Raw genomic sequence first — 15,978 nt, forward strand, 5'->3', positions numbered from 1 at the left:
TATTTTACACACATCAAGACTTGCTCGGTATTTGTCAGCTTACTTAGTAGAATGAGATTGGTCTCTAAAAAACCTTGGTTTTATAAGTTTTCTTCATGTTAGCTTTCATGAAACAGGCCTGGTTTGTTGCAGCTCTCCCAGCTGGCATAATTTATTACCTGCCACAAGTAAGCAATAACAGAGTTGAAAAAAAATATTGATTTGAATACTGCCAGTATCTTTTGCAATGTTCTTAGGACGTATGCAAATGGCCAGGCTGCTTTCCTCTGCATGTTTAATGAATGTCAGTAGTTAACTGTAGGTCTCCATACATGAAGCTTCAGCACCAGTCATCTCTCCCACAAAACTATTTTAAGAGGATGCTGTTTTAGGATGAATAAAGAAAAAGGAGAGGGTCATTTTTAGACTTGGTGATGACAATATGTATTTTTCTTCATCCATTAATGAATTCATTAATGGATTATTAGCATTCTTCATTGTGGATATATTCAGTTTTCTGAATTGTGTGTGGGAAAGCCATCCATGCACATCACAACTGCTGGTTCATATGAAATTAGTATTCAGTGCTGCAAATCTCTGAACAAACCAATTGGGATTTTAGCCCAAATGTTATGAGGGAGAACAAGAACAAAATGTTGGGTATTAAAAAATGTTTAAGCTATGACTGAGGATGTATGGAGCACAGATGTTCTGAGGTTGGCAGAATTGCAGAGATAAAAACCTTGTTATCTTTCATTAAAAAGTTATCTTTATTCTGTTTTAGAAGCGAAGCCAACTTTTGCATACATGAGTAGTTTGCTTGAATTTTATTTTTAAGGATGATTATTTAGATTGATTGTTGAAAGAGCCATAATCCACTTATGAAAGGCTTAGGTCTTAGCTGTCACACTGCTTGGTTTGGATGCGGCACAGTATTTATTCCTCTTTTCTTAAATACTCCTTTTCCTTTTGGATGGCATAGATTTCAGCTGGGCCTGGGAAGGAGGGATGTCTTGACTGTTTACACCACGGTAATGGCAGTCTTTGGGCCTCCCTGTAGCTGGGAGTTGACAGTGCTGCTGCTGTGCTGTCAGTGCAGCAGTGATCCTACCGGGAGGGATGAGAGCACCCTGCGCTGGGTGCAGAGCAGCTGCATTCCTGCAGGTGGCCCAAGGGAATACCAGGAGTGATGCCCTTGCTGTAGTCCAGGCCTGTTAGGAAAAAAGCTGGAGTGGAGTGGCAGGAGAAAGCAGGATGGAATTGAGTGAAGCATTCTTACCATGACCACCACCCCTCTTTTTTTTTTTTTTAATTTTTTAAGTTATTTTGGAGGTTGGTAAGACTTAACACAGTTTGACTCATAATCTTTTCTGTTTGTTGCTGTGGTGGGTTTAGTCTCTTTTGGTTATTGTCTGGAACCAGTTCAACCATTTTTATGTAGTGTGAACCTTAAGTTAATAAATCTCAGTGAATCTCAGCAGACAAAACATAGAACTGAGCTGGTCTCTTTTTGCCCTCTGATCTTGGAGGGCTTCGGATCAGATCACCGTGCAGGGGAGTACAGGGGGCTCTTCCAAGGACTATCCAAAGTGCACTGACCTGGGCTGGTACAGCCTGACTGGGAGATGTGCTTGAGACATTTGGCTTCCCACTCTTCATTAGTTTTATTTTATGGGGTTTTCCTTTATTTCAGCCATCTAATACTGACTGTATCTTAGAGCAGCAGCTGAAGCTATTGCAGTACGTACTCTGTAGTCCCTCTTCCAGAATTTATAATCAAATGCAGTTGATCTTAGAAATGCCCAAAGTTTTCTGCACAAATCCCTGGTGACCTGGACTTTCCTAAGGAGAAAATCCGTGTGGTAGGAGGGGAAGCTGTGAGACTCCTCTAAAGTGAGGCAACTTGCAGACTCACGTTTATCAGTGGAAGAACAAAAAATAGGACTGGGTGGGGGATGCCTTGTTGGTTGGAAAACTCTGCCTCTGCTGTGTGTCCTGAAGTAATTCATCGCTGTTGGCTGCACATTACAATGGTAATTCTGCTTGAGGATTTACTGTGTAGCAGGTCACCTGCTTGCTGTGGACAGTGTGGATGTCTTCATTCCTGGCTGTTCAAGAGCCAAGATTTTGAGGTGTGTGCAAAGTACGTTTTTGAAAAATCAGTATGCAAAGGGGCATATTGATCTCTACTGTAGTTTGGAAATTTAGGGCATTTAGGCAGCTGCAAGGTATGCTTGTCTTGTATCATAAATGTAGTACTACTCCTTTTTCAACTTGTTTAAGTAGACATAAGTGGCTATGTGGCTTTTTGCCCCCCACCTTTTTGCCCCATTTATTTATTTTTTTAAAGTCTTGGTTGTCATCTGACTTGGCTTTTATTCTTCCTAAGAGCCTCATTTTCCACGCAGTCAGACTACAACATCTGGAAGCAATCTTTGCTTTGGCAAGGAAAGATGTGACAGACACAATGAGGTGTAACTTCTACTTTTGTTACCTTACCTTTCTGCTTTTTAAAACATCTAAAACCAAACCACTTTAAAGATGTGTGGGAATTTCAGGTGCATTTTAGCAAAGCTCAGGAATACTGTTGGGCAGGATTGTTAGAGAGTAATATAGGCATTTCCCCCTTTAATAAGAGTAATGATTGCATTTATTGTATGGTTTAATTACAGTTTAATAATCTTTAAGTATTTTGTAATGCTTGTTTCAGGTGTTTTAAACTCACATTTTACTGGACAGTGTAAATTGCTAGATACCAGTATAGAAACCTCATAGGACTCAAGCAGTAACAGTGTACTTATATTTCAAAATAGTGTTTAACTTACTTCATTAAAGATACTGCTGTTATTAATGGTACTTTAGTGAATAATTCTATGACTCTGAAGCATGGTAGGAATCTCTTTTCCTTCTGTAGTAGTTGTTCCATGTATTTAATAAAACCAACAAAAGTTAAAAAGTATTTTTAATGAGAGGGGGATTATTTGGTGGTGAAGTTGAGGTTGGCAGAGTTATTAGGGTGGTACAAAGGTTCTTGTATATTGTTCACTTTCTGAGTCTCTAAACTTGGGGTAAAGTCTTGATGTTCGCTTTAGGCTTTAGACTGATTTTTTTTTTATACGCCATTAATTTTTTTTTTTTTTGTTTCAGTCTCCCTGCAATAAAGCCTGTTTAAGATTCTGCTTTCACAGCATTAACCTGTGAAAACAAATTTTACTTTGTGTTGGCTGGTGTGTGTGTTACCTCTGGGACCTGTGTTCCATGTGTGTGGCTGTTCCGGGCTGTCTCGGTTGTGGTCCCCATCGCTGTCAGCCGGGCTTTGGGCTCGAGGCTGGAGAGAAGGGAGTGGTGATGGAGGTACATGTGCTGTCTGCTGCATAATGAACATGTAGGAAATGATGTGAAAAAGGAGTGCTTTGAGGAGACAGCTAAGACTGGGCAGGTGCCTGCTGAATTTAGAGGCAGAATGTGCTGTCTCTGCACTGCGTGGGTCCCAGGCGAGGTGCTGGTCTGCAGGGCCACCTCTGCCCTCCACAGGTGGCAAGTGCAGCAGGGGATCAGGTGGGTCATTGGGGTCTTACTGCCTGCTTGGCCCCACAGAACAGCAGGCTCTTGGCAGTGGCTCCTCTCAAGGGAATACCAGCAGGAGCCATGCAAGGACTCCAGTTTGCCCCTTGTCTTGGGTGTGTGTGGTGCCACTGTTGGTGATGCCTGACCTTGGCAAAGCTCCTCATTGGCTTTGCTGTGAAGGGGTAGAGTTCAGCTGCCCCTGATCCCACATGCAGCCACTTGTGGAGTTGGCTCAGTTGGCTGATCAGTGGAGAGCCATGGGGGTAGGAAATGGTTTTGTTTTTATGATTTGCTTGCTGCTGGTTCGTTTGAGTGCTCCAAGAAGCAGGAACTTTCCTGTGTGTTTAGGGAGTGGGAAGGAGGACTAATGCTTTCAGTAACAGCCCACAGTGTTGGAAAAGCATGTTCTGAGATGGTTTTTTCCCAGTTATTCAGCAGACTTGTTGCAGGAACTAAAGAACAAACATTATAAAAAAATGAATAAAGAGCAGCCAAGGGAAAAATGGTAGTGATGGCATAAAGTAAACAACCACCATAACATGGCTTTTTTTATTTTTTTGAAGGATGGAGAGATGGTGGTGTGGAGGGAGTGTAGGAGCTGGAAATTTAAAGGAAAAAAAGTGAAGAAAGAGACTGAAAATATTAAGAGCTGTATGAATTTGGTCATGTAGGTTCTTTGGCATGTTAACTGTTCAGCGGCTTTGGCACCATGGGCTGTTATTGTGTGTATCAACCATGTCTGTGTTGGTAGGCAGGGAAGAATGTAGATTGATGGTGTCTAGTTCAGGTCTTCCTGTAAAGGAATTACAAGTCTCATTTGTTAAGCAAACAGTACAAAAATAGTCAGACCTAAAGGTATTAATTGCATTATTGTTCAGTTTAGTCTTGATTACACTATCTTAATGTGATCAGAACTGCTGATATGGTTAAAGTAGAGTTACATTAGATTTCTGCTTGAAGTATGGTTTCTGTATTTTTTCTCAAATTGCAAATTGCTTTAAAGCTGGTTAGCAGCTGAAATATTAGGTTGTGTAATACTAGTAGAAATAACACACTCTCTCAGGCCTGCATGGAAATTTGCATGTCATGCAGTTGCTCAAAATCTCGCTTAAAAATCCATTTATAAAGATGGATGCAAAAGGCAAATGAAGAAGCAGACTTGTTTTGGGGAAAAAACCCCAGACAACCGAACTTTATTTTATCAACCAAATATTCTGGTCTCTCAGAAAAGGAGTGAGGGGCATGATGTAGCTCATAATAGCTTTCTCTTCTAAAATAGTTAAGGGAAAATATTGGACATATTTCTGATCCTTTATTTTATTAGACTTGCATTTTAACTGTTGCTGCTGCATAGTTGGTCCTGAAGCATCAGCATCTCTCATTCATGGATAGATAAATAATTCAGAGGTGAACTTTAGCCACACGCTTCAGCATCATAGTTTTAGAAGTTCTAATATTCTGAATCAAGTGAGGTCCTTGATTTTACAGGTGATTAATTGAGTTACAGGGAAAAAATCAATACATCTCTGAACAGCCAATCCTGCATTACCAAAATCTTTGTTCTGGCCATGTAGCCATTCTTTTTAGCTTTGCATTTCTGCCCTCACAAAAAATGGTAACTGCTTTACTGATTTTTCTTATAAAACTTCCAGATAACAGATGCCAAGCAACAGCAACAAAAAAAAAATTCCTGTGTAGGGAACGCCCCCAAATCAAACCCCACCTACGTGAAACCTCACTGTGAGCTTGTTAAATAACACTGGAGGTCCTGCATTTACACAAGTGGATGAAACACAGGCATCTGGGACTGATCCTGTGATTCTTTATATTTTTTGTATGTGTGTATAAATGTATTTAGGTATATTCTTTTAAAAAAGGCTGCTCAATGAACTATATTAATATATGTTTAGGCTGTCTGTGCATGTAGCAGGAATTGTGAGAGGACAGGTAGCCCTCAGCAACTGCTGATCACAGCACATGTGTTGTTGTGTGAATTGTGCTGGTGAATTCTGTCAGCTTTTGGCAGACTCAACATTTGGCCAGTGCATTTCAGTTAATCACAACCATACCTAAATTAATTATTCATGTGATAGGGATTAATAACCTTTAAGGTGTAAATCTTTTTTCAGTGAAGATACATTTAGGGCCTTGATATTGTGTCATGCTTAGCTCTTGCTTTTAACAGTCAAATTATTTTAAATAGAAACCCCTCCTACATTTACAGTTGGAAGCATTGTGTATGATTAGTGTGACTGGACTACTCCTGTTTTTCTAGTTGTTTTTTGAGTTCATTAATGTTTTGTTAGCAGTTTTAAATATCAAGGTATAATAAAGGGAGACACTATTTCTGCTATTATAATTGTTCTACTTGTTTTGAAAGCTAAATACTGAGACTAGTCATACTACAGCAGCTGTGTGTGTATTTCCATCTTTGGAAGAGTAACTGGAATCAAACATGTATATGCCTTTATTTCAGAAAACATGCAGGAATCATCCGGTGTCTTAATGTAATCTAAATATAAAGGTAAAGCAAATATGCTACAATATTATTGCAGTTTTAGCAATATGTTATAAAGTTTATTGCAGAGAAATAACTAGGTCAACCTCTGGATGACCTGTCTTTTTGAGTTTCTTCAGTTAGCTTTAGGCTAGAGCTCCACCTTGTGATCCTTCAGCAGGATACATTTTCTTTTTATAGTTAATAATTTAATTATGATTTCACAAAGTTGAGTGACTTCAGAAAGTTTTCGCAGGCTTGAGAGTATCTCCTTGGGAAAATTAAAGTTGGAATTCTGTGAACGTGCCAAAAAAGAAAAGAAACTGAAGAGCTGATTTTTACGATGCACTTCAGTTTAGATTTAAGTTCTTAAAGTAATCTGCTTATTAGAGCGTATTTAATGGATAATGCAGACTTCCACGGTATGAAACGGCATCTGCAAGAATCTCACTTTTTCAGACTTCACTGTGATGAACTTGATATATTTTAAAAGTTCTGATAGGATGGTTGCATGGACTGTTTTCCTTTCTTACTGGCTTCCGGAACCACCAGGTGCTTGGAATGAGTCATCCAGTGTGTGCATGAGGAAGACATGGCTGGCAGTAATCTTGGATTTCCAGAAGGCTGGAATGAATGAATGAATGATAGCGGCATGAAGGATAATGGAGAATGACCAATGTCACTCTTTTCTCATACCAGGAGACCATGAAATAAAATTGGAAAGTGATAAATTCAAGGCAAAGAACATGACTCTTCTCATAGTATGGAGTTTGGCTGTGGGAGTTCTTGTGTGGAAGATGATCCCTGCTGAATATTGAGCTCAAAAAGTAATTGGAAATAATAATGGAAAAAAAGAAGGTGTTATGAAGTATAGGGACAAACACTGTGGCTGAAAAAATCCCTGAGTTATTTCTGGATGCCAGGAAGTATTGAGGGAAACTTTGCTGATACGAACAAAGCAAATGTGTTCTTCCTTGGGCAGCTTCTTTTGGCCACTGCTCCTGAGGGCACTGCTGGTTGAGCACTGAAAATCCATGTCTCATTCTGGATGTGTGTAAATCTTGTAAAATTATCCTTTTCTAGGACAAATGCAAGTTGTTGTTTTTTTTTTTTTTAATCATTGCTGGAGCTTGAGCTGGACGCTGGAGATCCCTTTCAGTCTTACCTCATACACAGTTGCAGGTGTTCATCTGTAGCTGTTTTCCATAATACCACACTATATAGTTGCACTCACCAGGGCCAAGTTTCTTCTTCAAGAAAAACAGTTCTTGAAATGTGAATCTCAGTAGTTTAACACTTCAGCATCTAGCAAGAACTTCCTATTTCTTTTCAGTTTTATGAGGTGATTCTGACCAAACTGCCACGTTTTCTCCCATGTTTTGTGGTCTGTACTTAGAAGAACAGTTCTTACAAGAAGTTCAAGTTGGTGTGAAGGGCAGCCAGCTTGTTTTGTTAAGGGATTTATTTGGCTTGTTTGATGTAGAGAATATGTACTTTAATTGTGTACTCATTCTTTTTCATAGTTTTGTTTCATTTTTTTTCTTTAAGGTCTTTCTGTGGTTGTAAGAATATTGAGATGTTTGCAAAATTTGGTAAAATAGGAGGTTTGACTTTCATAAAGGGAGCCAATTTGCATGTAAGCATCCTGATTGTCGCTTTGGTAGATGTGTTGCTTCTCAACATTGAAGAACGTAAACCAGAAAAAAATCAAACAACAACACATTGATAGGTTGAACTTGAAACTGGGCAGTGTGGTTTTTGAAGTTTGCATCCTTGCTTTGCACTGGGACTGAATCACAAGCTTGCTTCAAAAAGGACTGGTGTGGTTGTGTGGCTGTATCCTTTTTTTTTTCATTTTTCTTTTTTGTTTCCCCCTCCCTATACACCTGAGCAGATGCCACCCTGGTAACCAAGGCACTAAAGTGTGCCTTTTTTCCAAGTTTGAGTTGCTGACTGGAATCAAAGTAAATATTAAAAAAAAATATTAAAAATAAATTTTATAACTCCAAGGTTTAGAGCATTTTGATATGTTACTGTCTGAGTGTATAGTTTCACAGGCAGCCTGGATGGTACAATATAGCTCCTCGCCACCAAAGAAGGGAGTTTTACCCTTCCCTCCCTTGCTTGTGGCTATGCAGTCTGGTGTTTCCTGTGCCTTGGCTCTGGATATCTGCTGTTGAACCAGTTTAACTTGAGAATCAAGGGGAAAAATACTTGAGGTGTATTTTGCCCATTTTAGTGGGGATTGAATTGGGTGATACCCAATGGCAGAGGTAATGGCTGGGCAGGGCTGTCACCCTGCCTGGGACTGATGGTTTGCTACAGGGAGTGTAAATGGAATGCACTGGTCATATGCCCATGTGGTTTTAGGGAAGGGAGGAATGGAATGGCAAGGGTTGCTGCCCTTCAGCAATAGTGATGTTTTGGATGGAACATACTTTGGTAGTTGCAGACTACCTTGAGATTCATCAGCCTTTCTTGAACCTTCCCTCTTTTTGCCACTATTTATTTCCACTCTGGTTCTCTGCTTTTATGTAATTGTGGGAAATGTGAAGAAAGACAACCTGCTAAGTTCAGGGTTATGGTTTCTCTCAGCTCTAAATTCTGGAAGCTACAGTGGCCCCTAGCATTCGGAATCAGCACTTGCAGGAAGAAGCCATCCGGCCTCTGTGTACACACGATTGAAATGCAGCCTCTGAAGCACAGCTACCAGACATTGAGCAACATGTGCTTAGCATGCCAAAATTAAATCATTCCCTCAAATACCTAATCACTCCAGCAAGCTGTAGAGTCAGCAGACTGACTCTGAGGGTTTTCCTCCTTAGTATTCTGTCTTTAAAATACCTGAACATCATGTTTTCTTAATTTCACTGTGTTAAAGTTAGCCTGGGGTAGCCAAGTGACACAGAAAACTTCAGCCTGGATTGTTGCATTTAAAGTATCTAGGGAGCTTTTTTCCCCTTTAAAAAATAGGGAAATAATAGAAATAACAAAATTTGTGAATAGGTGACAATACTATTATTAAGTTTAAAGCAAGTATTTCACAATCTTTAGTTAAAACACCATGGGTGTTTCAGATGTTTTCCTTTATACCATGTGAATAGTATTATCTTCCTTGATGTTCTAAAATCTTGGCAAATTGCTTTAATTGTTAAAACTGTTGTTAAGGCTGGTTTATCAGCTTTGAAAGGCATGGAGTTGTGAAACATCTGTTTATAAGAACTTGTTTTATGAGCTTATATTTATGGAAAGTGACATAGAAGTTTGCAAATTGGAGATACGAAGTTGGTACCTATAGTGTCCTTAAATGTACACACACTGGTTTTGGTTTGGTCAGCCAGAAATACCATAGTGTTCTGAAATCTGGGCTCTGCTGTGCATGGTGTTACAGGTCAAACTTAAGTCTAGTATAGATTTAGAAAGTAGAGCTGTTACTTGAAAGGTGTTAGTGAAACCCATTCTAGTTTGCTCATCCTATTCAGAAAATAGTTGTTGTTGTTGGGTTTGTTCATTTTACAAATGTTTCTGTTTTTACTGTGATGCTTTTACCATTTGTGGGGGTACTTTGTAGTGGGATCATGGGAGGAGTCAAAAAATCTGTAAACGGGAAGAAGCTTGGTTGGAAACAGAGGATGGTGTGATCTACATTTTCTGTGTTTCCAGCTTTTTTATGCCTTCATATTTGGAGTAATTTTCACTGTATTTTTTTGAATTTTATTCTAGAAGTTGCCCACTACAAAGGAAGAAAGAAAAGTAAGCTTGCACTTCAGACTGCTTTTTGAATATCTTTCTAATACAGTGGTGTTCCAGAAGATGATAAAGAAATGATAGCAGCTCCAGAAATACCAACTGATTTTACTCTCCTTCAGTAAGTGTTTTAAGAATTTGCGGTTTCTTTTGTAAATCTACTGTGTCTTTTTAATGTTATTGTTTGCTTTCTTTTGGAAACAAGGAAACAAAATGACAGATAGAGTTCGAGATTTTTTTCTATTGAGATGTTGATAAAGCATTGTTTTAATTTTTTTCTTGAGTATTATTTCAGCAGAAATAAAAATAAGTGTTTTAAAATCATTTTTTAAGAAATGGACATTTGAATTTCCAAGATTTACCTTTTTATGGTAAAGGGATTGACATAAATATATTTCTGTGCACTGTTGAAATGGATTAACTTGGTTATGAAATCTAAAAAGATGCCAAGATGTAGTTTTGTGTCAGTGAGGTTATTTGCTTGGGTGTTTTTTCTTTTCCAATGAGAAATAAAAATTGGAAATAAACTGGAAGATGGTTTAATATGAAGTAGTGTTTCTACAACTGCTTATAATGGGTTTGTACTCCATTGGTAGAGTTCATTGTGTGGTGAAATGTTTGGAAGTTGTATTTAGTTCTTTCCTGTGAAAATTAGAAGCATCTAGGAGTCGTTGAAGAAGAGATTTTTTTTTTTCCTACCTTTTTCTTTCTTTCAGTCTTCCCCTTAACCCCCCGTTGGAGGCTTTTCCAGTCTGTCTGAGTGTACCCAGCCAGCAAAACCAGAAATGGCAAGATGCATGTTAAAAGGCAGAAACCTCTTATCAGATACTTGAACTAGTGAGAGACCATAAGTTTCTGGAGTGTTTTAGAATGTTACAAAGAAATCCATAGGAATGAGTCTTCTGTGCCCCCTAGTTATCTTTCTGATTGTGTTGTTAATTGAATCAGGAAGTGTGCACAGAAATGTGTTAAAAGGAGATCTAGTAGCATCATTTCAGTTAAATTCTACAGGAAATGTAGAAGTAGAGAATATATAAGCCAAACATTCTCTGTTAATAATTCAGTTGATTTCAGACACCATCCCCTCATCAATATTGGCATTAAAGGATTTGTATATTGATGCAGCATATTTTAATGTGCAGGAAATGAAACAAATGACTGTATATTTAGTGTGTTTTTACCTTATAAGTCTAAACAGGACTACAGGTAATCTTTTTGAAGAAATCTCACCTAAACTTTTATTTTGTACCTTTCAACATAAGTGCAAACCTCTAAACTATTTCCTAGGTTTCTAACAGCAGGAAGGAATCTGTTGAGACGCTTTGATTGTCTGGGAAAGTGTCAGAGGGTTTTTTTTGCTGTTGGGATTTTGGGATTTCTCCCCTTCTCATTTTGTTTAAATGCTTGTGGCACAGAATTTATTGTGCTCTTTGCTTTTTGAGATGCTGTAACGCTTGTCACGTGCCAAGAGCAAGGTTCCCAGCCTGTTGCTATTTTCTCCCTGCCTTCACATCTTTTAATCTTACTGTATGGCTTTCTTCACTGGTACATTGTTTGGAGGAGGCTGGATAGGGTGTGAGCGTGGGGATGTGCTCTGTTCCTCAACAGTAGACTTGAAAACAAAAGCAGTTTCACTGTTGGTGTTGACTTACTGGGCTGAGAGCATACTGTCATCTTACGTAGTATATTTAAGACCATTTCTGATGAAATGCGTAAATGGTTTGTCTTTTTATCCTTGCAGGGAGTCTGAAACACACTTCTCTTCTGATACAGACTTTGAGGATATTGAAGGAAAAAACCAAAAACAAGGCAAAGGCAAAGTATGTTCTATCTTTAGGGATACTGAAACATTTCCACTGTTAAGAAATGAAGAGTGTAATACTTGCTTTGAAGTTGAGCTAGAAATATTTTCTGAAAACACAAGCGTTTTGTGAAGAGAGTTCATATTTGTGCTTGCATGGAAATGCTTCATCTTGACTGTTTCCATGATATTTTCTTAGTGCTATGAAGGCATAAGGGAGGTAGGGGAGAAGAGGATAATCTTTGATTTGATTAGTCCCTCTACATGTGTTTCATCCTATACATAAATTTGGGCAATACAGTCTCTTCTGGTTGGTGTCATGAATACTGTCTCTTTTAATTTGAAAAGTGAACAGAAACCAGTAACTCAGTTAAAAGGGTTTTTTAAATAGGTCACAGGCAGGAGGCTACACTGCTGGAGTGGGGAGGTCTAAACTCAGTTACCAGCCCTTCTCTCCTCTCCTCCCCACCTGCCTCTCACTGGCCTTGCACCCACTACATGTGGCTCCTTCCCTGACGAGGCTGTGCTGGGCTGTGACCACCTCAGTGGCCACCCCCTGTGCCTGCACCTGGGGAGAGGGCCCAGCTATTGAGAATTGGTGATAAGTTTTATAAAATGGTGGTTTAATTTGTGTTTAAAGTAATTTTTTCTTCTTTCTGTAAGTCATACTTGATTTGGGAAATCAAATACAAAGACACCAGTCTGCTTTTCCTTACCCCCACTTGCTAATATGTGTTCAAATTAAAAAACCAAAAGGTTAGTGAATTGCAGAGGAGACTTTGTGATGTGTTTAGGGAATTGCCTTAGCTGTTTTCAAGAAAATATGTGTAATGTGTTTTACAGTTTAAACATGAGAAAAATCTATGTGTAATACACAGTCACTAATCACATTTTTATTTGCTACAAGATTTTAAATGAGGGAAGGAGAAAGTGGAACCTGTAGAATTCTCGCTGGTCTTCATATCAGTCAAGATCTGCTGTTATTCTGAATGTTTTTTATATATAGAATTAAAATCTGGTTGCTGAAAATCAAAGGCCTTGTGTATATTTGTCATGGTATAGATAGTGATTTGTTTGGCTTTTTGTTTTCTAATATTACATAAAACCCAGTTAATACTTGGGGGGTGTGTGTGTGATTGCAGACCTGTAAAAAAGGAAAAAAAGGACCAACAGAGAAGGGGAAAAGTGGAAACGGAGGAGGGAAACCTGGTGGTCCAAATCGGATGAATGGACATCACCAACAGAATGGTGTGGAAAACATGATGCTGTTTGAGGTAGTTAAAATGGGCAAGAGTGCTATGCAGGTAAGATCTGGGTTATCTCTGTGACTTGAATTATATATAGTTTAAATAGAACAATACTGTCCTCTACATGCAATGTAATCAAATGAAGCCTAAAATAATATTTTTCTTAAATTTGTTGGTTTTAGTTGCAGACAAGGATCAAAATAAAGTGGTTTTTCATTGTCAAGGTTTGAATTTGAATGAACTAATTTTTCATTTCTAAATGTTAGGCATGAATGGTAGTGGATCAAGGGTTGGACTTGATGATCTTGGAGGTCCTTTCCAACCCAGCTGATTCTATGATTCTATGAATAATCACATATATAATGAAGAAATTCATACTGTGATTCAAAGTAAATTTTCAGTATCCTGAATGAAGAAAGTTTATTTTAGATTACATGACTTTAAAGTCCTTTTTTTGTGACTGTAACTGTGGTTTAGACCTACAGCTGTCATAGAACTTAACAAGAAGCCTGTAGTTTGTAGATGCTTCCAGAGCTTAGATTATCTGAAAATAAATAGTTGCTTCTCTTCTCTCACCCAAAGTAAAATCCCAAGCTACAATTTCAGAGCTCCTCTTTAAAATTTCCTGACCCAAATTCTAGCCAATTCCAGTGTAACAACATACATTAGCCAAGTCAGCTTAGAGGAAGTTTAAGCTGTGCATTAGGCACTCTCCCCGCTGCATTTACTAGCGGGGCTGAAGTCACACTAGTAAGAAATGCAGCATTTTTTTTTTTTAATTCAATTAACTCTCTAAAGTGTTTACTTGACTGTGAGTCTTCCAGTGGAGAGAGGGTTAAAGCGTGAGCCTGTCAGCCATGAAGCCTTCCTGCTGACTCACTCATGTGACTCCTCGGCTGCCTGGAAGAAAGTCTATCTTTGGGACTGGAAACGTAGAGTTCACAGCTTCTGTGGGACGCACGCAGAAGGCTGGGTCGCTCTGCAGGGCTCTCGAGGTTTGCAGGCTCCTGCACTGGGGCTGGGAAGAAGAATCAGTTAATAAAATTGTGGGATTTGATGTTTTTATGACCTCGGCAGTAGACGGTACCATACACGTGGATGGTTGCAACATAATTGCATGTAAATTCTGTTTTCTCAAAACCATTATCACAGGTTTCCTATTAATTTGCTCCACATTAAGGTTTGTTAATAAAATGCTCTTGTTCCTCTTTAGGTTAGTGACTACAGAGTAATTACTGTCCATGCAGTGTAGGGCAGTGCTGTTCATCCTGTTTTGGCAAATGTGCATGGGACACATTTCATCAAAGGAGCACGTTTTTGAAAGAATACAGGGAGCTGTAGCTGTTGGAACTGAACACCCAAAGAGTAGATTTAGAGAAGTGTCACTAGCTTGGTGAGGTGGGGTGATTGTAAATAAAATACCCGATTCTGTAAAATATACCAACTATTTTTGCATTCTTCCTCCAAAAAAGTTACAGTAGGAGGATGTGGTATTCTTGTGCTTTATGTTAAGGTGTTGGTTTTATACTTGTGTATGTATGTTTATAGAATGAGTTCTTTATTTTGAGGACTAATATGGCAGTAGAGGATTATTCAGACATTTAATTCTGTAATCAAAAAAGACAGAGTTCAAGTTACTGAAGGAATGAAGAAGAATCATTTATGGAAAGCAGTTAAATAACTCTGTCTTCAATTTATGAAAACTGAACAGTGCCTTTTTTATTTGTTTCCTTTCAGTCTGTAGTGGATGACTGGATAGAGTCATACAAACATGACAGAGATATAGCACTTCTTGATCTCATTAACTTCTTTATTCAGTGTTCAGGCTGCAAAGGTAAGATACTGAAATGTTTACTCATCCATTTAAGTAATATTATAGTATGATAACATTTTGCTTTTATACTGCAGATGCTGTAGAAATGCTCCATCCCTGCAGCTAGTTTACATTATCAGGTTCTTGGAGTTAAACTAGGATTTCTGAAGGTGTGAGCAGGAGGTTTAGAGATATTATACTGCAGTTTAAAACGTAGATTAAGCCTTTTGTATTTACAGCAGATAGATTGCAGTACTGGTACTTAACACTTGCTTCATCTTCCTCTGTTCCTGCTATTATTTCAGAAACCATCTCTCTTAACACTGATAGTTTAGCTTGTTCAGTCTTGGCATTCTAGATTGGATTTATCTGTTCTTATCATTGAGTGTTTTAAGATTGCTTCATAGCTTTTGTAGACGTGCTCGATTTAAAAGATGCAATGGACAACTTCATGGTAGCCTGTCTACAGTAAGGTGGTATTTCTATATTTTATTTTCTTCTCTTTTTTCTGATTTTTCTTTCCTCATTTCCACATCCTTCATTCTTTTTCGTCTTTCACTTCTTTTTGAAGAGGAGGTAACTTATCCTGCAGCGTCACTGAGCTTGATAGCGTAGGACTGGATGTAATTTGTTCTGCTCAAGCGTTTCTCTGTCCTGATAAACTTTTAACATGCGTAAATCTCCAGAAAGCCAGCAGCGTTCCTCAGAGGTTATCCGTGCTTTCAGGAGCAGTGACCTTTTGATTATTGTTACAAGATAAAGCTGCAGAATCTCTTAATGCTTTCTGTGGTGATCCTTGTCATGAATTTTGCAGTAAACTTCGGGAGATCTATTTGGTTTTTATATCACTATTTACACTCTAACAATTTGAGGCCAAGGCAAATAGAAATTGCATGAAATCACTCTGTTTATTGGAGTGCAGAAGATAATAAGTAGCCATACAGCTCTTCAAAATTGTCTTACACCATCTAGAATCTTGAGTCCTAAAAGGTCACTTCAGATGGTGTAATCTCTTGTTGATAAAGAGCTCTGGCACAAGTATCTTTGACTTCTGAATATGAGTGAATGAGTAAATTCTAGATATGTGTGTACATGCACATAAACACACTTCTTAAATAGAATAATAAAACCCTATATATACATATAAATGTATGGTGTCAAGTGCTTGTTATACATGGATGCTAAAAGAAAAAATGTGGAAATTATTTAAAAAATACATGTGTAAACTGTAGGTTAGCTGAAAATCGATCATTTTTGCATTGTAGCAGGAGTCATGTCATCTACCACCTACCCACTTTCATATTAAAAGTGCTAACGGTCAAATATC

The 15,978-nt window shown here is 38.3% G+C and overlaps 1 protein-coding gene across 3 annotated transcripts in view; it reads left to right on the forward strand.

Annotated features, from left to right (window-relative positions):
- The window catches only part of STAG2 (stromal antigen 2), a 73,912-nt gene that overhangs the window by 25,865 nt on the left and 32,069 nt on the right, over nt 1-15,978 (forward strand). For all 3 annotated transcript variants that reach the window (XM_027716413.2, XM_039387782.1, XM_039387781.1), the window contains exons 2-5: nt 9,767-9,911; nt 11,532-11,610; nt 12,734-12,895; nt 14,576-14,672. In XM_027716413.2, coding sequence (XP_027572214.1) covers nt 9,868-9,911; nt 11,532-11,610; nt 12,734-12,895; nt 14,576-14,672 — 382 coding nt within the window. In that variant the 5' untranslated portion in view covers nt 9,767-9,867. The remainder of the gene's footprint in view (nt 1-9,766; nt 9,912-11,531; nt 11,611-12,733; nt 12,896-14,575; nt 14,673-15,978) is intronic.

The sequence above is a fragment of the Pipra filicauda genome, unplaced genomic scaffold (assembly GCF_003945595.2).
Source record: "Pipra filicauda isolate LSUMZ 115617 unplaced genomic scaffold, ASM394559v2 scaffold58_size5111680_pilon, whole genome shotgun sequence".
In the NCBI taxonomy this organism is placed as follows: Eukaryota; Metazoa; Chordata; class Aves; order Passeriformes; family Pipridae; genus Pipra; species Pipra filicauda.